At 40.7% G+C, this 24601-nt stretch overlaps 2 protein-coding genes across 3 annotated transcripts in view; one reads left to right on the forward strand and one right to left on the reverse strand.

The window, feature by feature from the left end:
* Positions 1-4636, forward strand: part of dre4 (SPT16 homolog, facilitates chromatin remodeling subunit dre4) — a 50848-nt gene extending 46212 nt beyond the window's left edge. For both annotated transcript variants that reach the window (XM_069334507.1, XM_045743301.2), the window contains 2 exons: positions 1895-2101; positions 3344-4636. In XM_069334507.1, coding sequence (XP_069190608.1) covers positions 1895-2101; positions 3344-3350 — 214 coding nt within the window. In that variant the 3' untranslated portion in view covers positions 3351-4636. The remainder of the gene's footprint in view (positions 1-1894; positions 2102-3343) is intronic.
* A 4020-nt stretch (positions 4637-8656) lies between these two features.
* Positions 8657-24493, reverse strand: LOC123758718 (FERRY endosomal RAB5 effector complex subunit 3). The gene is made up of 12 exons (XM_045743303.2): positions 24105-24493; positions 22999-23178; positions 22382-22527; positions 21157-21332; positions 19215-19436; positions 18414-18581; positions 15559-15671; positions 12798-12946; positions 12053-12223; positions 11730-11795; positions 10703-10828; positions 8657-8999 (listed from the first exon to the last, which is right to left on the reverse strand). The coding sequence occupies exons 2-12, from the start codon at positions 23165-23167 to the stop codon at positions 8910-8912; spliced, it is 1596 nt and encodes a 531-aa protein (XP_045599259.1). The 5' UTR covers positions 23168-23178; positions 24105-24493; the 3' UTR covers positions 8657-8909.
* Between the last annotated feature and the right edge of the window lie 108 nt (positions 24494-24601).

The raw sequence follows: 24601 nt of genomic DNA on the forward strand, positions 1-24601 counted from the left end.
AAACTTTAGTCCAAAATGGTGCCGTTTTGATGGGATGCCTGTGGGCTGAGCGGACAGAACACTGGATGCGTGATCCTGTGGTCCCGGGTTCAATCCCGGGTGCCAGCAAGAAACAATTGGCAGAGTTTTTCACCCCGGATGCCCCTGTTACCTAGCAGTAAATAGGTACCTGGGAGTTAGTTAGCCATCACAGGCTGTTTCCTGGGGGTGGAGGCCTGGTCGAGGACCGAGCCGCCGGGACACGAAATCATCTCGAGATAACCTCGAGATAGATGTACTGCTTAAATGCCAGTCGCTTCTTGAACAGTACAGGCAATTCGTCGATTACCACATTCTGTGCAGGTACAAAATAATCGCAGAACTTTCCTCTCATGTCACTGAACACCTTCCGTACCTTCCACAGTCTGTCGTGTCTGTCCTCATTTGCATTATTCTTGAAATGCAGGCACCTGAGAATCGAGAGGAACTTATCACGCAATATATATCGGTTGAACACGGGCAATGGAACAAGGCTGTCTTTGCTCCAATAATCCTGGACGACAGCTTTCTCAGTGTGCTTCATCATCATGCTGAGTGCGAGAAACACATGCATTTCATCAATTGTAGTGTCCTTCCATCGCATGAAGCACGAGGCAGGTAAAATGCCGGCGTCTATGAGGCTGTGAGCGGACCTACAGTATTTGTCTCGGTCACAAGATGGGTCATGAATTCGTTGTCGAAATACGCCTGGAAATATTCTATTTCTGCCGTATCATCACCTGTAAAAGGAATAATGGCGTAACACCAACATTTGTAGCATCAAACGTTGGTATTTGTTTAACAAATGTGGCACAATCCTCCCACACAAGTGCACCCGGGGGTTTGGTGTTGGCACCAGCACCACGGCCAACACCACCACGAGCACTAAAAACACGGCTACGTCATCTGGTGCTGGAGCTGCACGAGGATGTCATTGAAGCCCTAGAAAGATTCATCGCATGTGCTGTCACTGAATAAATTTGTGTCTGGGGACAATGGTGGTGGTGATAACAGTGTTGACCCAGGCGGCGAGGCGCGTGTACCATACATGCTCACCACATCATCCACCTCATTCTCTCCCTCACTCGTATCAGACCTCTGTGTTAGGTTTTTCTCTGGATCATAGTCTTAAGTCATCATCCATAGCACCGTCATCATACAAAATGTCGTGTATCACCTCCTCCTAAGAGTCGTTTTCCATGACCATGGGTCACCGTGGAGTGGGAGCTCGTAGACGATGCGTCAGACATGGTTGCTGCTTTGAAACCGAGGCTCCCCATGGCCGCGGGGCATGCTGGTATTTTTTTTCAAGATGGCGGACGATCACTGGGGCCCCCAGGCATCCATTTCTTACCCACATCACCGCGCACCAGTTTTGAATGGAATGTGAAAAATAAAAATACCTGGAGGCGCGTTGCACAGTTGAGGGGGTTAATAGTGATAAATCTAGGTACAGTACTTAGGTATGGTAAAAATAAAGACCATAAACAAAATACAAGGTTCAAGACTCGGTCATATCTGCCTATAGTAGGAAAGCAGCATGGGAATAATGGTGTCTGGCAACCTAACATTTAGGGAGCATAACCAAGCAAATATAGTGTCAGCTAGGAAAATGATTAGATGGATTATGGGAACCTCTAATAACCATTCCAGGGACAATTTCTATTATATTGTTTCCTCCTATCTCTTCATCCCCCATCCTTTTTAATTAAAAATGTCTATCCGTTTAATATCTCTTGTTCCTCCAATCTGGTGAAGAGCAGTTTGAGTTAATGGTGTGTTTTTCATCAGTAATGATAAGTGGACAAGTTTTGTATAAAACTATATGACATGCTCTGTAGTATAACTACTGTAATCTGAATTATACATTTTACAGCTCTGGTAGCAGCAAGCATAGATCTTCACACAAGTCATCCCATAGTTCCCCACACAAGTCATCCTCCCACAAGTCCTCGCACAAATCTCCGAGCAAAGATAAGTCTAAGAATCGGCATCATTCTAGTGGCAGCAGCAGCAAGCATTCAGATAAGAAGAGGTCTCGAGATGACTCTGGTGACCGCCATCATAGCAAAAAGAAGAGCAAGTAAGTACATTTTCTATTTATTAATCAATAAATATTGCTACTCGCTGATGAATGTACAATAATAGACTGCGAAGTTTACATTGGGATGCACTTCTAAAGATATTGTGTAGATTTCAGTTGCATAATATTAGATTAATGATAATTCAGTATTTGACCTAGTTGATATGATGGAGGACATAGGTTGGACATCATAACATTACACAGCCAGTAGTTGGAAAGACAGGGTCCAAGAGCTAACAGCTTGATCCTGCAAGTACAAATGGGTGAGCCCAGGTGGCTCCCTGACAGCCTTCCTCCAGGTTGTTGGGGGTGTTTCATTACATCCACCATGGAACCAAGGGTGGAGTAGCTGGCTGACTGTGGGCTGCCTCCCTCCTACTCGCCAAATGAGTGGGAGGAGGTGGGGGCAAACATAATTTCTTCAAGCTAGTTGAGGAAATTTTGATCATTTGTTTACATTGTTGGTGGGGAAGGGAGTTCTTTTGGTGGTTCATATTGAAGACAGTAATGATTTGTTTTGTCTTGCTGACTTATCTGGTTGCTTCATGATATTGACCTTAATAAATAAATATATAAATACTACTACCTGCACCTCTGTGAGGGGTCAGGTACTAGCACTAGTTCCCAGTAGGGCAATAAAACTGAGGCTGTTACAGACTAGTAGATGGCACAATATCGGTGGCTTCAGGGAGCCACCAGCTCAGAAATTGGCGTTTCTTTACATTCAGTGGCGTTTCTTTCATTTCTTTATGTGAAGTACTGCTACAGCATGTGTATATGAGCACGGTCCACAAGGAAATCTGAAAGTTTTTTTTTTTTTATTCAGTACAGCACATAACATAACTTTAGATTGGCCCTTTCTGTTCCATCAAGCTGTTTGATATTTGTTGTTCAAATGGGAGTCCACTGTGCCTGTAAACATTAGTGATAATGCCTCGTCCCAGGTCAATTATGTACAATTTTACAGCCCATAGTATGAGTTTTGATTGTTTGCAGAGAGTTCCGTTGAAATGTTTTGTGGAAAATTTTTACCTGTACTAGAATGCTTGTTTCATGGTTTTTCAAAGGTAATTTTAACATTAAAAAATAACATGTACAATCAAGTTTTTATGATGCAAGATTTATTAGTAATTTTTCTAGTGTTACCTTAACAATACAAATTTAATAATTTCTTAACCATTAGGGTGTTACAGGTGCACTGACCCTGAGATTAACAGGTACATTATGGTTTAATTTTCACAGGAAGTAAATTTGGTTGGGTCATGCTGTTAAACAGTTGTTTCCTGCCATGAAGAGGAGGGAGAAGAGAAGGTGATACAAAATAGAATAAGTGCTGGAGATCATCGAGAGTGTGGTTAATGGTGTTGTCAAGCAAGGAATAAATACTAGATCTGGCTGGAATAGCTACGCAAGACACTATTGAAGAGACTTATGACTAAATATTCCATTGGCATCCTAAGGGGTACGACCCCCGCCACTCGCTCGAGGATCTTCGCAACAGGCAAAGTGACATTGTGATTTTGTAAGTGTTAAATGCTCTTACTATGTAGTTATCTGAAGGAAAGATATGCACTGGAATTTAGATGTGAACAAAGATTGATACATGTGTATCATGTACAATTATGAATTAATTGCATATTGATGATGTTTTCAGCCCTGTGTCAGGGTTCTTTAGTAAACTCCTGTATAGAAATGGTCCAAGTTGTAGTATACTTCAATATTAATTTACATGTTCATTATACCTGTATATTGGAAACAAATATTCATGTAAGTAAATTATAAGGTTCGGTGAAATTATCTTTGGAAAAGGCGGCACTGTTGAGAACAAAATTTCAGGTTTGAATGTAGTTAAATTGTACGATATATCTTGATTGTAATTTTTGCAAAACACATTAAACCCAGAACTGTAATGTATTTAAGTCTGGATTTCTTGTGATAAAATTTAAGATTGAAGCGATGTTTTGAATGCGAATCTTCAACGTAAATGAAAGGGAACATTGTCTACATTAATTGTGGAGAGTACATAATCATGTTTCTTTTGACACAGATCAGCTAAAAGGGTATTAGTTTTAATTATTTTTGTACTGGATGTGTATTTAGCATTTTATCAGTTTTAAAAGAAAATTTTAGTACAGTATGTGTGACAGGTACATCACTCGTTCAGCTGCTCCCTAGTAGCATAAATGTGTCCTTAGTTACAGTAACCGAGCTTAATGTATTATGAATGGGTTCCAAAGTTGATATTGACATTTCTGAAGATTTTTCCTTTATATTATGTATACAAGAGCATAGAGAAGTGATGGCAATTACTGTAACCCTCTGAAATCTACACATGAAGATCGCTATTGGTAAATTGTCATCACTGGGGTAGTGTATCCAACTGGTATTGGTGACAGTTTTGAAATATAAGGCATGAATTGACTGATTTGCAAAGTTACTGTGGAAGAGGACATTTTCAGGTATGTAGGCGAGTGAATTAATATTGTATTGCATTTTATATTCAATCTGTGAAATTCATTAAACTTGTTTTCCTAAGTTGATATTATTGATCCCAGCATAGATAATAAGTAAGCATTATTAACCCTTAGTGTGGTCGTCACGTATTGATTTTAGTTATTGTCACATGAATTTATACAATTGTAAATATGGTTATATCTGTATGGATGTAATGATAACCTCATCTATAGTAAAGCAATTAAAAATTAGATCGTGTTCATGGGTCTTGGCTATCTAGTAACATCAGCATGGTACTCTTGTGGCGGATCCAGTGAAGGTCGCGACCGAACTGGGTTCCCACTTTTCTTCTGTTAGCTCTGGTTCTCATCTTCCTCAATCCTTCCTTCTTCGTAAGCCTGTTCTTGAATCTTATCCTTTAGATTTCCGCACTCATCTCGGCCTTCCCTGTAGCGACCCTTTCTCTCATTCTGAACTTCAGTCTGCCCTGGCCCTCTGCGGATCTATGGCGGCGGGCTCGAATGACGTTCATTATGAGATGCTTCGCCATCTCCTTCCGTGCATGTCTCGGTATTTACCGAGTCTGTATAACCATGTCTGGGAGTCGTTGTCCGTCCCTAAGGACTGGCTCAATGCCGTTGTATTTCTTATTCGGAAACCAGGGTCTCTCAGTACATGCCCTAAGGACTTCCGCCCTATTGCTCTCACGAGTTGTGTTTGCAAGCTGTTTGAGCGTATGGTAAATGTCCGTCTGATGTGGTTCTTGGAACACCATCACCACCTCTCTCCTTCTCAATTTGTTTTTTGCAAGTGCCGCAGCACGACTGATGTCCTGGTAAACTTGGAGGTCTATATTCGTACTGCTTTTGCTCCGAAGACCTCTGTTGTTGCTGTCCTTTTTGACCTGGAAAAGACACGACTTGGAGATACCATATTCTGTCCCAACTTCGTTCTTTTAGCCTTCGTGGTAATCTCCCCCTCTTCTTTCAAAGCTTTCTCTCTCGTACCTTTCGAGTCAGGCTTGGTACCACTCTCTCTGCCTCTTTTCGGCAGTATGAAAGTGTGCCCCAAGGTAGTGTTCTTAGTACTACTCTTTTTCTGGTTGCCCTCAATGGTCTTCTTTCCTCCCTTCCTTCTGGCATCTTCTCCGCTCTTTATGTTGACGATCTTACTCTTTGCTGTCGGGGTGATGATTCACCTCTCCTTCAACTTGTGATTGATGCCGTGTCATCTTGGGCCACCAATCATGGCTTCAAATTCTCTACTACTAAGACTTGTGCCATGACTTTCTCAGAAGCGGGTCGTTCTTCGTCCCTCTTTGTCACTTTATGGTCATCCCCTTGAGTACAAAGATTCCACGAAGCTTTTGGGGTTATTCTTTGACACTCGTTTGTCTTGGTTGCTCCGTGTTGAATGCTCTAAGGCCCTTAACCTACTTAAGGTTTTGTCCCATACTTCTTGGGGAGCGGATAGACGTACGCTCCTCTATTTGCATTCCTCTCTCGTCCTGTCTAAACTTGATTATGGTTGCCCTGCATACTCTTCTGCTTTTCCTTCTACTCTTCACTGACTTGATCCTTTGCACCATACTGGGTTGCGCCTCAGCTCTGATGCTTTTCATTCAACTCCTACCCTCAGCTTGTACGCCGACACTGGCTTCCTGTCTCTCCAGGACCACCGTGATCGCTACAGTCTTCGCTATCTTGTATGATCCTTACAGCATCCTCACTCTCGCCTCTATCGTGCTTTGACTTTTACCCCTCCTGTAGTTCCTGTTCTTCTTTACCACCTTCCTCTTTCTGTCCGTTTGTCTCGCTTACAAGATTCTCTTTCGGTTCGTATTACAGTTTCTTCTCGTATTGTTCCATCCTTGTCCCCGTGGAGGGTCCCTCTTCCCAACTTTTGTACTTCTCTGACCTGCATTACTAAAGCTTTTACCCCTCCTACACTTCTGAAATGCCTCTTCCTTGAGCACTTTTCTTCTGACTCCCACTCCGTTCCCATCTTCACCGATGGGTCTAAATCTGCTGACGGCGTGGGCTACTGTTGTTTTTCCTGACCACACTAATGTGTTGCCTTCCTCTGGAAGCTAGCATCTTCACAGCAGAACTTTATGCTATTCTCTATGTTCTTCGTCTCCTGCTTTCCCAGTGTCAGTCCTCCTTCGTGGTGGTAGTTGACTCTCGTAGTGCCCCCATGGCTTTAGGGTCCTTTAACACTTTCGCACTTTCCGCAAAGGTCACTCAGCCAACCGAATGTGCGCGCAGCGTTTTTATCGCTTAAGCGTAAAAACAAAAATGTGTATACTCTTTTTACTCTTCTGACCTTAGTTCTCATGCTACGTATTTCATTTTGGTACCAACGTGTTCGCAATAAAATTCTCTAGAAGACCATCAGTAAAAAAAGTCACGAAACGTATAGGGATACCAGCACCAAATAAATAACTACGAAGATGACTCGCCGTGAGCGCCCATCAGCAACAAAATGTTTTTACTCTTGGGATTGTAATCACCTCCACACTTATTCTACAGCGTTAATTTTGGTATCAATGGACTCGCAATGAAATTCCCAACACGGTGATATGAATATAAGCGTAGAATAATGATGCGGCCCGCCCGCAAGAGTGTGGGAAGTGGTGAAATTGTTACCCGGTATCGGTGACGGGACGACGCACGGCGCTTTGAAAGTTTATACTTATTTCACTCTCATGACATTAATTTTCTATGTACGTCATTCATTTTTGTGTCAATGTGTTCGCAATAGAATGTTCTATGTGCCCATAGGTAAAAAATATCAACAAAGCGTAAGTTAGAATAGCGCCAAATATAAAACAACGCTGGAACATATCAGTGAGCGTCAAACACACACGAAATGTTTTTACTTTTGTTATGTTTGTCAAGTTTATACTTGTTGCACACAGTTATTTTTGGTTGTATATTGATCGGAATAAAATTCCCTAAACAGACATATGCATATAATACATGATATGGGGGAAGCATTACCAGTATAAACGGCTAAAGTCACCCACCTGCAACCCGTTTGGGACAAAATACCATTTGATCGAAGTTATCCACACCTTTCATGAACTTATTGTACCATGCAGCCTAGTGGTGAGAAAGAGAGCCTCATAGCGCGCAGTTTGAAACAAACCCAAAGTAAATCGGATAAAAATTGAATTTTATACAAATATTTTAAAAGAGGACTCAACTTTATGTCCACTATGCGTTAGCGTTAGACGAAACGGGACGCGCCGGCGCGTCCAGATAGCGCGAAAGTGTTAATCTGGTCCACCTGGTGGTCATCGAGATTCAACATTGGCCGTTTCTTATCTCCAGTAAATTTAAGTCGGTTGCGTTTTGCTGGGTTCCCAGCCATGTTGGTGTCTCTTTAAATGAGCATGCGGATGCTGCCACTAAGGATGCTATCCGCACTTGTCCCATCTCCCGTAAAGGTGTTCCTTATTCCGACTTTTACCCAGTTATTCATGCCTCCATCCTTGCCCGCTGGCAGAGTTGTTGGTCTTCTTTTATTGGTAACAAACTGCGTACTCTTTAAGAGTCGTGTGTCCCAGTGGCCTTCCTCCTGTCACAGTAACCGGCAGTGGGAAATGGCTCTGGCTAGGTTACATATTGGCCATACCCTTTTAACTCATGGTCACTTAATGGTGCGCCGTCCTGCTTCTCATTGTCCAAATTGCATTGACCCTCTTACGGTCATGCATATTCTTGTCGAATGTCCCGACTTCCAGGACGCGCGTGTCTTGGTTTCCGACCGTCCCTCGCAGTTGCTTGTCCCTCGATAGAATTCTTGGCGACTCGAGAAAATATTGTTCGCCTTGTGCATTTTTGTTCTCGTATTGGCATCCTTGGTGATATTTAGCGGCCTCCGATTATCCCACACATTTGATAGTGCTACATAGCCTTCTCGGTTTGGTGCCTTCTATTGATAATTACTTACTTGGTTAATAAAAATAATATCTATAGGTTAAATATCAAAGAAATATAAATACCAGTTTTACAAAGTAATGTAACTCGGTCTCTTGGTGTGCCATATTGGATTTTTGATGATTACTGTACCTAATGGTTAAAAGAAACTACAATAGTAGTGTTCTTACCTGTTATTTGTTTTATTCCAATAACTCATTTATATTACAGTACAGTATTTATATAAAAGAACATTGTCTGTAAAATGTTGTATGACAATTTAGGATATGTCATCTGGCTATAAAATCTTGTAAACAAAGTGAATTGATTTGGTTAAAAAAAATTAATCTAAACAAAAAATTAGCTAAATTAAAGCAGTTTCCCTTTCATATTTATTAACATTTAAAAGGTACATACTACATGGCTATTTATTAAGAGGATTTAACAACTAATGGATTAGACACTCTGAAGATGTTGGGAAGCATGGCAGCCAAATGCAGGAACAATTCTTCTGAAATTCCCTGAAAAATAAATAAATGTTAACTTCAGTTTAATTTATTGTGAAGATGCATCATAAACATATTATACCTATTTTTGTTATTTTTGGAGGTAGGAGCAGTTGTTAAGGTATCCTGCTGGTTCATACTTGTGCAAGAGCAAATTGGAAAAATGCTCAATTTAGCTTGGAATAACCTCCTTTAAGGTACTTGCAGATGGAATAAACTTGAACACAACTATATTTATATTTCAAATCCCTTTAAGAAGCACTAATAAAAAACTGCCCTTTTAGCACTACTGTACTTATAAAACTGCTAAGGAGGACTTTCCCTAATTGCTAGTTAACCCCCAATGCTAACTACCCTCAACTACCACCCGGTGTTACACACTGTGTTCCATCACTGCCCACCTAGCGAGGCAAAAAGGGACCCGACATCTGAGTGGACAGCACCCGGGATTCATAGTCCTGAGGTGTCTGGTTTGATTCCCGGTGGAGGCGGAAACAAGTGGGCAGAGTTGTTTTCATCCTGATACTCCTGTTCATCTAGCAGTAAATAGGTACCTGGTTGGTAGACAGTTGCTACAGGCTGCTTCCTAGGGGTGTGTAACAAAAAGGAGGCTGGTCGAGGACCGGGCCGCTGGATGCTAAGCCCCAAAATCATCTCAAGATAACCTACCAGTCACAAGGTTGGGATAAACAGGCGAGATAAATAATTCAAAGCATTATTTTTGTTCTTTGACAACAGTACCACATAAGGCTAGAACTACGAACAGTAAATGTTCAATCCTCAAACTGCACGCCTGTATTCTGTATCTCTATCTCAGCATGGGCATAAATGTTTTTTCTTTATATTACTGAAACCATACAGGAAGCACAAATACAGTATCAAGAATCCTCTGCCATGGTTTAACTGGTAGAGCTTAGCAGTTAGCAAATTTGGGTAGCTGGTGGGTGGGGTAGCTAGACAACGAGTAATGGGGTGAAGTGCCACTCGGCAATATCTTTTTCTATTTGTCAATTTATCCCTTTATTTATTTACTTTTTCCCATGTTCAAATAATGTCTTCAGTTTCTATATACTGTGAAATATAAATATGTACAAATATTTATGTTTATCATCACAGCTCATTGTGATTTTCTGATCTTCAGTTATCAAAATACCTAATACAGAAAATTTAGATGTAACTGTACCATAACTCTTCCACTGAATCTGAATCCTGATACTCTGATGTACAGTGTTTTGTCTCACTTGAATGACAGACAACAGATAAAAAAAACTACTTGAGAAACACTTGCCAATCAGTCTCCCAAAGTGAAAATATTAATTTCCAAGGCAAAATATTTACTGTATTGCATGCTGAATTTTAATTTAGCGTGTAATTAAGTTTTCTGCGGGGGAGCCCCTTCGGTTCCCCAGAGCTTATCCAAGCTGATATGCTAATGTCAGACTTTGGCATCAGTCGTGTGTATGGAGTTCTGTGGGCCTACCGGGGACCACGAGCCAGAACCTGGCCCCACTCAGTGAGGCATGGGGGAGCAATGGCCTATAGAAACCCTTGTGGTTGGAAGCATTCTATGTATGTCACCTGTCGGGGTCAGTGATGACTGATACCAAAGTCTGACATTAGCATATCAGCCTGGTAAGCTCCGGGGAGCCGTAGGGGCTCCCCCCCGAAAAATTAATACAGTACAGTAACAGCAATTTTTATCTGCCATTTATATTTACCTTTGGTACGAGGAACTGCATGTTTTTCATTTCGGCCCCACCCCAAGATGTCATCTCCATCATGAAGCCTTTAATACACTTGTACACTAGCTCAGCACGTTTCTGACACCAAGACATTGTCATTTCCTGCAAGTCACACATTTTTCACATTATACTTTGGAAACATTTGTATTGCATCATGAAAATACAGTACCTATACAGTATTGTATCAGTTGACAGAAGGATCATCTGACCTAAGTTGGTTTTATGTTCTAACTTAATAAGCAGGAGCTTGCCCAAGCAAGAGATTGGATGGCCTCAGGTAAGAAAAACCAGCCCAGGGAGCTCCGGATGTTCCCTGAAGCTATCGGGCTAATGTTTCATATATTAAACCGGGGCATTAGTCTAAGGAGTTTGACCTACTGGGGACCACGAGCCAGAACCTGGGCCCCCCACCCCCCTCAGAGAGGTTGCAGGGAGCTATGGCCCTGGAAAACCTTCCCTGTGGTTGGGGTTTTCCTTATTTGCCATCAACTGGGGTTAGGCACCCAGAAAGGTAGGCATAACAAAACAAACCCCACATGGTAAGAAAATTACAACTAAAAACTGAAAAGAGGGGGTAAAACTCCCTCCAATTCCAAGTAAAGAAGCAAACGTCACACTCCACTACTGCGCTGCTCATCCGTGCAGCCATTCCCTCCCTGAGAGGAGGAGGAGGAGGATGGGGGGAGGGACCCTAGACCACCCCGCACCGGCTACCTAGCACTCTAGTTTATGAGTGTCTCTCTGGCCTCAATTTCCAAGGCGGTGTTTTGCCTTTGTGGCAACCTCTGCAGTGTTGTTGTGTGTAGTGGCTAGGTGTTCCTCATCAGTGCCAGGGCTGCATCCACTTAGTAGCCCTCACTATTAAAAAGACTCGTACATACTAACAGTTTTGTGGTCCATTTGCTGTATATCCTACAGTAAATTCCCTGTCATTAGTTACAGCTTAAACTGACTGTACAAAACTGTAAAGGAATGTGAAGGTGTTAGTGATATCCATACTCACCTCGGACATGGTATTAGTAAGCAGGAGAGGAATTGTGAGCGTGGTGATGTCCCCAAGACAGGCAACCTGTGTAAAACATGCATCATTCAATGGGAATTTCCTTTAAAATATTGGCAAATGTTTTAGAAAGATATCTTTTATTGTCAGGAATTGATCTTTAAACTACTGTACATACCATGCACAACAGTGATACTAATTTCAGCTCATATGTCTTCATACATGATTATTTGCATTATCCTGCAGACAGCACTTAGTAGAACTGCAAGAGTACTATGCAGTGTACAGTATAAATAAAGTACAAAAAATATATAATCAGACTTTGCCTTCAAGACATTTCTAAGACCAAGGATGACTGGGTGGCGTGAATTAATGTCCCCTGACCGAAGGGAGTCGTCCACAATCATATGGAATACCACATGAACATCGGCAAGATTGGAATGCCGAGTAATGTAGAAATCCCCCGCTTTGAGGTGCTGTGGAACTGGTGGTGGAGGCTGAAATTAAAATATTTACCAAAATGTAAATAATTAGATAATTCTTAAATGAGCTTTGTTAATGTATCTTTTAAGCTTAAATCCTAAATACTGTATATATACAAAAGCATTTGTTTTAGTGCTGCTTTAGTGAGCCTTTCTGTATTTCTAGTGTTTAATAAGATGCCACATTTGGATTACAGTACTACAGTATTACCACAAACATCAACCATTCATGTGTTAATTTTCTATTTTATTTATTCTTGGTTTGCAGCACTGCATATTGTACAGCTTCTATGGTTGCCATCTTTTGAACTACAGCTGCTATGTAGTCTCATATTTTCATTCATGTATAGTCGTTGATATAGTAAACAATTTACCACTCTCACTAGTCTTTCTTGGGGAGGGTAGAAGCCCCATTGGTGACTCCTTGAAGCTATGTCACTGATATAGCTTTGCAATGTCTTTCCCTTGCAAAGACATCCTTGCAAATGGTGAGGATCAGCTGTAATTTATTTATACAATAGCTCAGTTGTAAAATTGCATTTTAAAGTTTTTAAAATACTGTTACAATAAAAATGTAAGAAATACCTACTGGAGCATCTTCATCACAGTCATACTGTGGAGGAGGATGATCACGGCGCCACTGCACAACTTGAGGAACAATGTCTCGAACACACTCGAGCTGGTCTTCTAAATCTGGCAAGTGAAGTTCTGTTGATCTACTACAAACACGACCAAAATCTAGGAAAAGGAAAAATGAACATATGTATGTACACTGTGATGGTGCCCCGCCCTACATCCTTCTTATTCCGGCGTAAAGAGTCATATCTCTGCAACCTGCATGTTCTCTGATGCTCGGGGAGCATTTTGGTATATATGAAGCTATGCAGAGTTATTGTGTGGGAGATGAATTTACTGTTTTAGTATTGGCTCTACAGGTGGCTTATGCCTTTTATTATTGCAAGATGGCACCAAGGCGAGAAGGTTCCCACCAAGTTGTGAATCTAGAGTCCAGGTGTGAAGCATTTAAACCGCCCAGCTGACTGTGTTGCAAGAGATGGAGTGAGGAGTGTTGCCGCCGCCTGACAGTTCTACATATTATTTACTGTGCGGATCCAGTGTAGACTTTTCTAGTAAACTTATCGTTATTTTGTGGTGACGTTGTGGACCGCCATGAGAAGAGACCCCACTGCGATAACACTAGATTTATTCACAATGGAATTCTACGTAAAATAGCTAATATGTTGAGAAATACAACAAAATGATACCTATACTGTACCTCTGAAACCTTGCTCTCTCTGGAAACTAACATGTAAGTGTCTGGCTGCATATAGACAATAATAATGCTGTAATAGTAAAAAAGTAACATTTATAAGTAAATATATGCACTGGTTACATTACATTGTATTGAGATATGTTTATAGCATTGCTGTTTTTTCTATAAGGCTGCTAATCACATTAAAAAACCTGCATTGAGTGTACCGAAATGCCCATTTATGGATGAGCCCCAATGGTTTTCTGAAATCATCATCTGCTATGCAAGTGCCATCCATCTACTACATGCCATCAGTCGCAGAATTCTCCGACTTCCCGGGGCCCCAGCGCCAGAACCGGGTCCCCTCACAGAGACGCAGGGAGCCATGGCATTTATATATTAAGTTCTTCATTTATGCCACCACTGAGGAAGACATCAATAAGTCAGTGAGACATAACAAACACAGCTGGCCACCTCCAAAACCTGCAGACTTGAAAACAGCCATAGAACTCTCCAAACTATGTAAACATATGATTGAAAATGTTGCTCCTTATGGAATGGAAAGTGTCAGGGAGCCACTGGGGCTCACCCAGAAATTGACGTTTCATTACACTCAATGCTGGTTTTCAGGGGGAAGCCCCTGAAGCTAACTACCCACAGAGGAGAAAAGGGCACTTACCAGGGAGGAGGGAGCACCACAAGTATCAGAACAAAGAAGATACAGTTAAATGTTGAAGCCTGGGAACATTAACCAGATACTGTACAGGTACTAGGCCGCCAGAACCTGTTCGACCTCCAGAATCCTCATGCCCTAATATCAGCCAAGGACATATTAGCAAAAAGAGCCAAAAAAAGAGTGGCACATTTTCAGATGTCATGGGCATGAGGGTAGACCACAGACTGCTTGATACCTGCTTGATGGGGTTTTGGGAGTTCTTCTACTCCCCAAGCCAGGCCCAAGGCCAGGCTTGACTTGTAAAAGCTTGGTCCACTAGGCTTGTGCTAAGAGCGACCCGCAGGCCCACACATCCATCACAGCCCGGTTGGTCCGCCACTCCTTGGAGAAAATGATCTAGTTTTCTCCTAAAGATGTTCACGGTCTATTGGCTAAACTTAATGACATTGTGGACGACCTGAATCTGCAGTGTCTTCGAACAGCCTTGAGCACACAGAAGAAAACCCTGTGCACATGCAACTCCAAGTGCCCCGAGATCCTAGCTCACACACAGCAGAAATGTGGGTTGGAACAGCCACAATAGCAAATAACCACCAATTAGCTGAAACGGAGCACAGGAGCCAGAGCGACAGAGAGGGCACCTCGCACGTCTACCATCAGCATAGAATTGTGGGTGAAGCAGCTGGCTGACCCCAAGCTGCCTCCCTCCTCCCCAAAAACATAGGGAGAGAAGGGGCAAATGAGCTAGCGCTAGTTTCATGAATTTTTGATTGTTTACGTTGTTGGGAGAGTTCTTTTGGCAGATGCTGCAAACTCCAACAGCAGTTGTCTGTTTTCTTTCATTGACTTTCTAGGTGCTTCCCTGGTGGTGGCAGACATGATTAAAGTTCATAGACAATTTGATTAAAGTGCCACTGCTCACTGCACCTCTCTAGAGGGGACCAGGTACTGGCTCACGGTCTCCGGTAGGCCGAAAAGAACTCTGTAACTGATAGCACCTAGTAGTTTGGCACTATATCAGCACTGTAGCTTCAGGGAACCACCCGGGGCTTCCCACCAGAAAGATATAATTATTTAAAATGTAGTTCCTCCCTATTAACCACTGCACTGCGCAAAGCGCCTTTAGGCGCTCTGAGATTTGTGCTTTTTGTTTTTTAATTAGGCTATATTTTAATATTTTTAAATGTTTTCATTACTCTTTGTGTTTTGAAATGGAAATAGTTGACTTTGGAAACATTTTGACATTAACTTTACCTGAACAATTATAAAAATAACAAAAATATATCCTTGAGAATTGCACCAAGACATTTTTGCCGAAAATGGGTGAGCAGTGCAGGGGTTAATCCTTCCATTTGCAATGAAAAGCTAACTGGTATACTACTTTACTTACAATGTGGTGAAAATAAAGACACAATACCGTACCACGCTTGATTCCAGTGTAAGTGTTTATCCGATCATCTACCAGTAGCACTAATCCATTCAAGTTGTGAGAATAGAGGCTCATTGAAGTCTGAATCCTCTGTGGTGGGATGTCACTGAAAATTATCCACATTTATTAGTGAACACATTCAGATAATATTAATCATGGCAAACTAAGTAGACAAGGGGTAACAGAATAATGTTCATGGCATTGAAATACTGTATAACAGAAAAAGAGGGTAAAAAACCAGCGTTGAATGTAATCAGAACCTGGGCCCCCTCAGAGAGGCATGAGGAGCAAAGGCCTACAGAAATGCACATGGGATTGAGCACTTTATGTCTGCCATCGAAGGCACCCAGAAAGTTAAGCGGCTCAAAACAAACCCCAATTCTGGTTAAAATGACTAAAATAGACATACGAGTGGACAGAACTCCCCAAATGAGAACAAGCAAATGAGCATGACTTCACACGAGCCGTGCCACATGTCTGTGCAGTTCCCCCTGTCTGTGTGGGTCTGGGGGAGCCCCAGACCCACCGCGCCGGTGATCCACACTCCAGTTCGAGGCTGGATGTTAAGACATGCAAAAAAAAAAAAAATAAAAAAAAATGCCGCACACCAGGAAAAGGGGAAGGTCTCGCCCAGAAAATGGCGTTTCATTACATTCAACGCTGGTTTTCTGGGGGGAGCCCATTCGGCACCCCGGAGCTACATCAGCAAAGACAAAAACTATAGCAACTTACCCGGCAGGCGGTCGGTGCTCGCATCTCAACTCGAAGTCGAGACAACAGGTTACAACCACCGACCCAAAACGACACAGGCCCGACTAGGTCTAGGAACATTAACGAAGTAGCATGCAGCCAGGACCCTGTTCGACTGCCAAAAACCCTGTGCTTGAATGTCAGCCTAGGACACGTTACCGAAGATGGCAGCCAACGCAGCAAACTTACGAACGTCATGGGCACGGGGATAGACCGCAGACTGGCTAGACCGAATTGCCCAGTAATTACCTAAGTGTAGTTACAGGATGAGAGCTACGCTCGTGGTGTCCCGTCTTCCCAGCACTCTTTGTCATGTAATGCTTTGAAACTACTGACAATCTTGGCCTCCACCACCTTCTCCCCTAACTTGTTCCAACCGTCTGGAATAACCCAGTGGACAACCTGAGATACCCGAACCATAGAACAGGGAAGAAGAGAAACCAGATCAATCCAAAGCGCATCCCCGGTCACTGAGGCCATGGCAGAAAGCCTCAACCAGACACAACACATCATGCACCCCCTGCCTCACCAACCAAGCATTAACAATCCAATGACCCCTCTGGAAAGCAGTAGTCTCATTCTTTACCAGAAAAAAAGGAGACGGCTGCAAACGAATGAACCTATCACCTCGACGAAAAGAGCAGAAACCCCTGCGCCAGAGGAGAACATGAAGCTCCCCAACCTGACCCCCAGAGGCTAATGCCAACAAGAAAAGAGCGTTAGAAAAACAATCCTGAACCGAAGGGGCTACAACAAACCGAGGAGAAGACAAATAAGAGAGCACTCTGTCCAAACACCAGGACAGCTCAGGCGGCGCCTGAGTTGCAGCCACTCTTGTTTTGCTCATCATACTAGCTTAGTGGTTTACTATGGTGAACACATTTGTACAAGGGTATATACAATGTGTGTATATACCCCATGTACATATGTGCATAGTACTATGGGAGGAGGAATTGTGGTGAGGGAGCGAGGTAGAGAATCGAGGTAGCCTCACTGTGTGTGGCAGCCACTCTTGTATTGCTCATCATACTAGTTTAGTGGTTCGCTATGGTGAACACATTTTTACATGGGTATATACAATGTGTGTATATAGTGTACTAACAGCAACAGGAGTATGTTGTGAGGAGCTATTTTGGTGAGGGAGGTGACGTAATCGTAGTGTCGTCTACTGGCTGCTGTGTGATTTCTCATGCAGTGTATGGTGGCCACTGTAAAGTTTGGACACAATACTGGCTTACTTGCATAGTTCTGGTGAATAAAACATGGAGATAGGTATACATAACATGTGTAAATAGTGTAATACAAACAATAACAGTATGGTGGGAGGAGCAATGTTGGCGAGTAAGATGTTGGAGGAGTGAGGGAGAGACTGAATGTTGGAGGAGTGTGTGGTAGTTGACACTAGCGAAGTTCTGAGTGTGTTCATGGTGAATGTATATAGTGTGTAAATAGACTATATATATACATAATTAGCATGATACAATGGAAATATGTGCCGGATATGTGTACACGTGTCATGCACATAACACAGTGTCTTCGGACAGAACTGATGTTCTACTGCCATAATATAGTGTACGTGTTCATTATACAAGGAATGGCAAGAAAAGGCAAAACAAATGTATTTGGAAATGTACGCAAAAAATGAACAAAAATATATTCGCGGCAACTCGCGCATCCTGCCCCGGGCGCCCTACCGGTCCCCCGGGGGCGTACACCACGGGTGACCAGGGAATGATGACTCCACACACGAAATCACAGACCCCATAGCAGCCAAGGTACGTAAAATTTCGACCTTCTGTTACTATACCCATACTCAGGGAAGGATTTTTGACACTTTCAAAACAGAAAAGAATTTTTTCAAGAGATTTTATTTCCTGCGCACTGGGGGGGGGGGGGGTGTCATATTTGGAGGCCGTGCAGTTAAGGGGTTAAGCATCACTGCAGGTGCATTTGATATTTGAAATGCCTACTTTCACAAGATGCTACTGTGTGTGTGTGTTGCAATGAAATATTATACTGTAACAATATTTCAATATGAAATTATTATTACTGTACATGGAATTGTCTCTAATGTACTGTGTTATTTACATGAACATACCTGACATCATGTGACTGATATTTACACAACTGGAGTACATGAGCCGAGAGAAGTCGTAAATTGTGCATCTGCTTCATCTGCGCTCCGAGATGGATGGTGAAGCTCTCCTCTTGTGTGGGATCCGTTGTTTCCACCAAAACCAAATCTGAACCCGATGCTATGAAATCCCTATTAAAAGATTTTGATGGAATATGAAAATCTATTTTATTGTTACAGTATTTACAGAAAATATAATATCAATTTATTGCAAGTTACTCAACCCTGCATGTGACATGTTGCGCAGTTTAAGGGTTAAAGGTTTTGATTACAGCCTTAATTTTATTTTATTTTTTTTTTAACGAAAACATGAACTGAACAGATGCTTGTATCTCTATTCATATGAGTTATTGTTTGATGACAGTACTGTATATGTTTAGTCACTCTTCTATGTACTCTGAAGATTGTCTTCAACTTTTGTATAATTAAGGATCCAAATCTGCACATGATATTTACGATAAGGTCTGCCCACTGCATTATAAACTATCAGTATGGTCTTTGGAAACTTATACTAAAAATTTCTAGCTAGTAATCCACACATGCTGTTAGTCTTTTATGTTTGTGGCTTGATGTTGCATCATTAAAATGCAAAATGGCCAACCTTTTTAACTGAAGTGCAAGTAGTCCCTATGAAATCTCCTCATGTACAACCAAAGGTATACTGAATATCAAATAGTGTACTAAACATAAAATGCAGACTTGCTTATAATATGAATTTGCTGTATTTATTTATTTTTATTTAAACAGAAATGATGTACACCATACTTGGGAGATACTGGAGTCGTGATTTCTCGTCCAGCGAATGACTCCATTACAAAGTTCTTAAACTCCCTTTTCTGATTTTCTCTCAGCACAGATATTGTTGAATCCCACTGGACCTCCATTAGCTGGGAATCCTCCAGGTGCCGGGTAGCAAGGTCATTCACATCATCATCTGTCAAGTTCACGCCAACCTTACTCACTGTATTACTCATCTCCTTTGTTTGCCTGTTAACATAAAACATAATTGTTACTTATCAATAAATAAATAACAAATTTCCAGTCACACATATTCAAATTAATTAAAATATATTTTAATATACACACACTGTTTTAGATATATTGTCCCTTCTGCTATCAAACATTTTTAATACAGTAGAAAAACCAAGCGTTGAATGTAATAAAACGCCATTTTCTGGGTGAGTCCCGGAGGCTCCCCAGAGCTATCCAGGCTGAATGGATATGTTTAACTTTCTGACATCAGTCAAGTGCATGGTAATGTATGTACTAGCTCTATTTATAAATCCAACATTATGTTTGTAACTCATCTTCTATGTTATGTACTTGTACCTGAATAAACATTTGAATTTGAATTTGAATTAATTTGAAAAGTCTCCTCATCCTACCTTTTTTAAATTTAAATAGGCTTCCTTTATACACTTTATTTATTCCCCCTCAAGATTTTGTATATAGTTACCATATCCTCTCTGCTTCTTCTCTTCCCTAAGGATGTGAGGGTGAGTTCTCTCAACCTGTCCTTATAGATGAGGCCTTTCAACTCTGGTACTAATGTAGTTGCAAACCCCTGAACTTTCTCTAGTTTTTATGCTTCACAAGGTGTAGGTTCTATGCTGGCGCTGCATACTCAAGTAACGGTCTCACATAGGCAGTTTGCATTGACTTGAAAGCCTCTTTGTTTAGATTCTTAAAAGATGTTCTTATGTTTGCTAACTTCCCCTTATGCTGCTGATGTTATACTATTCCCATGAGTTTCTGGTGTTAGTGTTGGGGATTACATCAACTTCCAGGTCTTTTTCTCTTATTGTTTCTTGTAATTGCCTTCCCTTATAGTATAGTTAAATACAGGTCTCATGTCTCCCTTACCTATTTTCATTACTTTACACTTATTTGGACTAAATTACAGCAGTCCATTTATCTGCCCATACCTAAAGTTTGTGAAGGCCCTGTCATGACCCTTACAGTCCTCTTCAGTTTTTCCTCTCATTAACTTTGCATCATCTGCAAATATTGACATGTATGAGCTCACTTCCTGAGAGGTCATTTACATAAAAGAGCAATGGTCCTAGGACAGAGCCTTTTGGTCCACCAGTTTCCACTCAGCATGACATATCCTCTCAAACTATGACCTTTTGTTTCCTGTCCATCTGTTCTAAAATCTGTTGATTTAAATGTTCTAAAATCCTTTTTCTGATTACTTTTTCTAGAATCTTGCAAGGAATGCATGGTAATGACACTGGCCATAGTTTTCTTCTTTATATCTGCCTCCTTTTTTGAATACTTGAACTATATTTGCCTTTTTCTAGATTTCCAGTACCTCTCCCATCTCAGGTGTAATTTTGAAAACTACAGTAAATGGGTAACACAAGATCTCTGCAGCTTTCTTTAGTAACCATGGTGATATCTAGTCTGGTCCTACTGCTTTTGCTACACTTGGTACCTCCAGGTTTCTTTATACCTCCTCTTCATTAACTTCAATTCTGTCTAGTGTTGTTTGTAGTATACAGTAGATAGAGCAAGTATTTTTTATATTCTTATTAGAATTGTAATAAACATAAAACCAAAATAATATTCTTTTTACTTAAATATCTACCCTTGGTAGGAAAAAACCTTTCAGAGGGTGCAACAGCTAAAAAATTAAGCAAACTGAAAATCTCCTAAAAAGAGCAACAGTTAATAATAATTATACAAAGAAATCAATATACAATACCTTTCACTAATTTCTTTCAAGGCAAATTCCCTTTGAGCCACAAGGGAGCTCATGGCCCCAGCATAAGAATGTTCAAGGCTGAGCAAGTTGACCACTGCGGGTGAGTGAACAAGGGAATGATACATGGAAGCCAGCATCTCATTTTCACATCCTTCATCCTCTAGCCTCTTGCTCACCTCCAGGGAAGATATGACACATTATACAACCCTCAGTCACAAAGTGTTAAGCATCAAATATGCATGAAATTGTACTGAGGAAACAGTTTCAATGAAATCTTTGTGAAAGTTCACTACTAATTCTATTTAATGCAATCAGTTATGTGTTAGTTGATCTGATTAGGGTACCACTGCATAAAATCTGAGAAGTCAATGGGTTGAGGGGTTTAGAGGCCACCCCACAAAATTAAATAAGACTCATCTTCATCAAAATCAGTACGTTGCATTATGAAATTTGTCTGTGGAATGCCATTGTACCTGCCACATTCATTCTCATTGCTGTTGGATGGATAATAATAAAGTTTACTACTTGTAATATATATCTTTGTTACCAAAATCTTCTAGCTCTTGCAAAGTTATTGAAATTTTATGTGGTATCAATGGTTGCTTGAGTGCTTGTGCACACACATGCTTCGAGCTTTAAGGATGTTGCATCAGACATGGTGCACCAGGAGGCCTGGTCAGAGGTCACAGTAATGTTGGTGTTCTCGGTGATACCGAGAATCATCGACAGGTATATGACAGTTACTGTTTATATCTTGGCATGAGATTAGGGCACCAAAATTTCTCCAGTATGACAAACAATTGCCAAAGCAATCTAAGGATAGAAAATTCAACTATACACAACACTGGCTGGGTGGAAAAAGCACTCACTGCTATCATGGATGTGTGGAGGTAACAGAAGAGTTTAAGTGTACTCCAACTTCTGAAAAAGCTGAAGAATCCTAAGTACAGTACTCAATTGACAAAGAGTGAAGCAGTTACTATAAAATTGACAAAATAAAACTCTGCCTCTCAACAAATAAATTAATAAGATTTAAAGATATACACTTATTACATAATTTAAACACTTGAAAGATGTACAAAAGATGATTAATGGTTTATCTATCATTTTTAACAACAACTGATGGGTATATATATACTACTGTACCACCAAATCAAGATTAACATGATAAAATGTATCTCTCAACTTGGAGAGCCACTGAAGAAAAATCAAACAAGAAAATTACTTGCGAGTATTTATTAGTCCAGGCAGCTGAAACAGTATCAATATTTATTGTACCATCTCTTAGATTTTGGATGGCACGCTGATCTTGCTGGCAATAATATTGCTCGGTCTTATCTTGGATAAATACTTGAAGCTTTTCACTCAACTCTGCAACATTCACAAAGTAATCATTTCAAATACTGTACACTACAAATGTATAATAGAGTAGCTTTTCTAATACTGCTGCACCTCTAATTTTGAATCAAGAATAATTTGAAAATCCTAAAGTACAAAACTGTATTGTAGTATAAAGAATGAAAATTAAACTTAAAGTGCATTGCAAGAAATAATTCTACACAGTGTAAATGCAAAATTAAGCCAAATTAGAAATGTACTAGGTAATAGAGATGTGCATGGCTTACTAGCAATATTAAGAACATGGCATGAAAAACTCGCATAGGAGTTTTAGGAGTCACATACGGTAATATGTGATTCCTAGTTTTATTACTGACCTAGGATGTTTTGGCTTAATTTTTTATTATGAAATATCTCAATATACAAGATAAAAACATACTGTATCACTTCAAAATCAAGTAAATTATTTATTTGTAGTGCTAATAAATTGGAACATGTTCGCACCATTAAGAAGGTATATAGGTATGTTGTGGTGCTGCATTAGGCGATGAGCCAACTCAACATGGCAAATACTTGATGGAATGGTTATGGGAACACGCACTGTTATAACCCGAGGTTCTGCTCCTAACGTCACCTCGCACAGGCAGTCTTCACTTCGAGCAGCACCCATCATTTTATGCTATCCTAAATATAAAGCATTTATTAAAATTGTGGTGGATGCAGATTGACACTAATGTAATGCTGCATTATTTACCATCATTGTAACTATAGGAATTAGAAAGTTCATAAAATTATTGAATAAGAAAGAATCTTCTGACAGTGTGTATCTGGATTATTAACAAAAAATTTGATATAATAATATAAATAGAAAGCTTTTTTTCTGAGCAAGCCACTCAGTTCCTTCCTCAGATAACATTCAGTTTTAACAAAGTAAAAACAATAACAAACTCTGTTTTCAGACAACACCTGGCCCCCCTGTTTAAATCCCTAAACATGCTAAACATAAACTCACTCCACACATTCTCTTGTGCCATTCACATGTACAAAACCTTGTTCCTGAATGGAAATCCTGATTTGAAACTCTTCAAAAATAAAAATAAAGTCTTGACCAGGCAACAGCAGAGTCTGGTCAATTATCAATAATGGTGTTGTTACTACTATCACTATCAACTATCATACTGGTACTATTCAGAAGTGATAGCACTAGTATGACCTTTCTGGGACAAGTAAAAAGATCCCTGCTGTGCTGATAACTAATAGTAGAATGTTGCCTTTAGGAGCAACCAAGTGGTGCAGATTAGAAATTAGGGCATGAAAATGAGTTAGGTTTGTCTTGGCTTAAATGTTTGGTCAGCAGACATCTTCATCTATTTCAAGATAGAGAAAACCCAAAATATTTATTAAATAGTCTAAAAATTATGAGTTACTGATTTATTTAATAACTTATTGGTCTGGTTGATGAAGCAGCTGTAGGTGCTTATTTGCTTCTTGGTGGGTGGTGTTTAATACTTAACTTCTATGTCAGATATTTATTAATTTTCGTGGGTTCCAACTGTTAGTTACAGGAAGCCCATTAGGCTTACTGGGGTTCACCAAAGTTGACGACTAACCTTCCGAAGGATGGCCAGACGACCTACACGTCCACAGGTAATACAGGAGAATCCAGGACCCACTGTTTCCCTGCACCTCTCGTACAAACCAGCTCTGAATTCCCACTCGATGCCCCAAGATCCCAACAGATGACGGCAAAGTATCTCTCGTGTTTTCCGTGACTCCAGGCGATGTAACAGTTCAGTCACCTTACAGCATAAATATAAGCCCGTAGATAATAAATGCAATACGTTTTCTTGGGACCCTCTGGCGGAACAGTAGTCAGATACCCCTCACAGAGGTCAAGGTTGAACACGAAATCCTTCTTCTTCTGCAGTTTGCATGAAGGTTTTTCCCAGGAAATCCTGAGGAGGCGGCGCCTGTCACCCATCAGCTGATCAACATAAACAATCTCACAATGCTCAAAAAGAAATTTAGTTATTTAAAAAATATTAAAGTAATTTTTGTATAATTTATAGGCATATATAATTTCATATATAATTACAAAGCCCATAAT

This window comes from Procambarus clarkii, chromosome 31, assembly GCF_040958095.1.
Source record: "Procambarus clarkii isolate CNS0578487 chromosome 31, FALCON_Pclarkii_2.0, whole genome shotgun sequence".
Taxonomy (NCBI): Eukaryota; Metazoa; Arthropoda; class Malacostraca; order Decapoda; family Cambaridae; genus Procambarus; species Procambarus clarkii.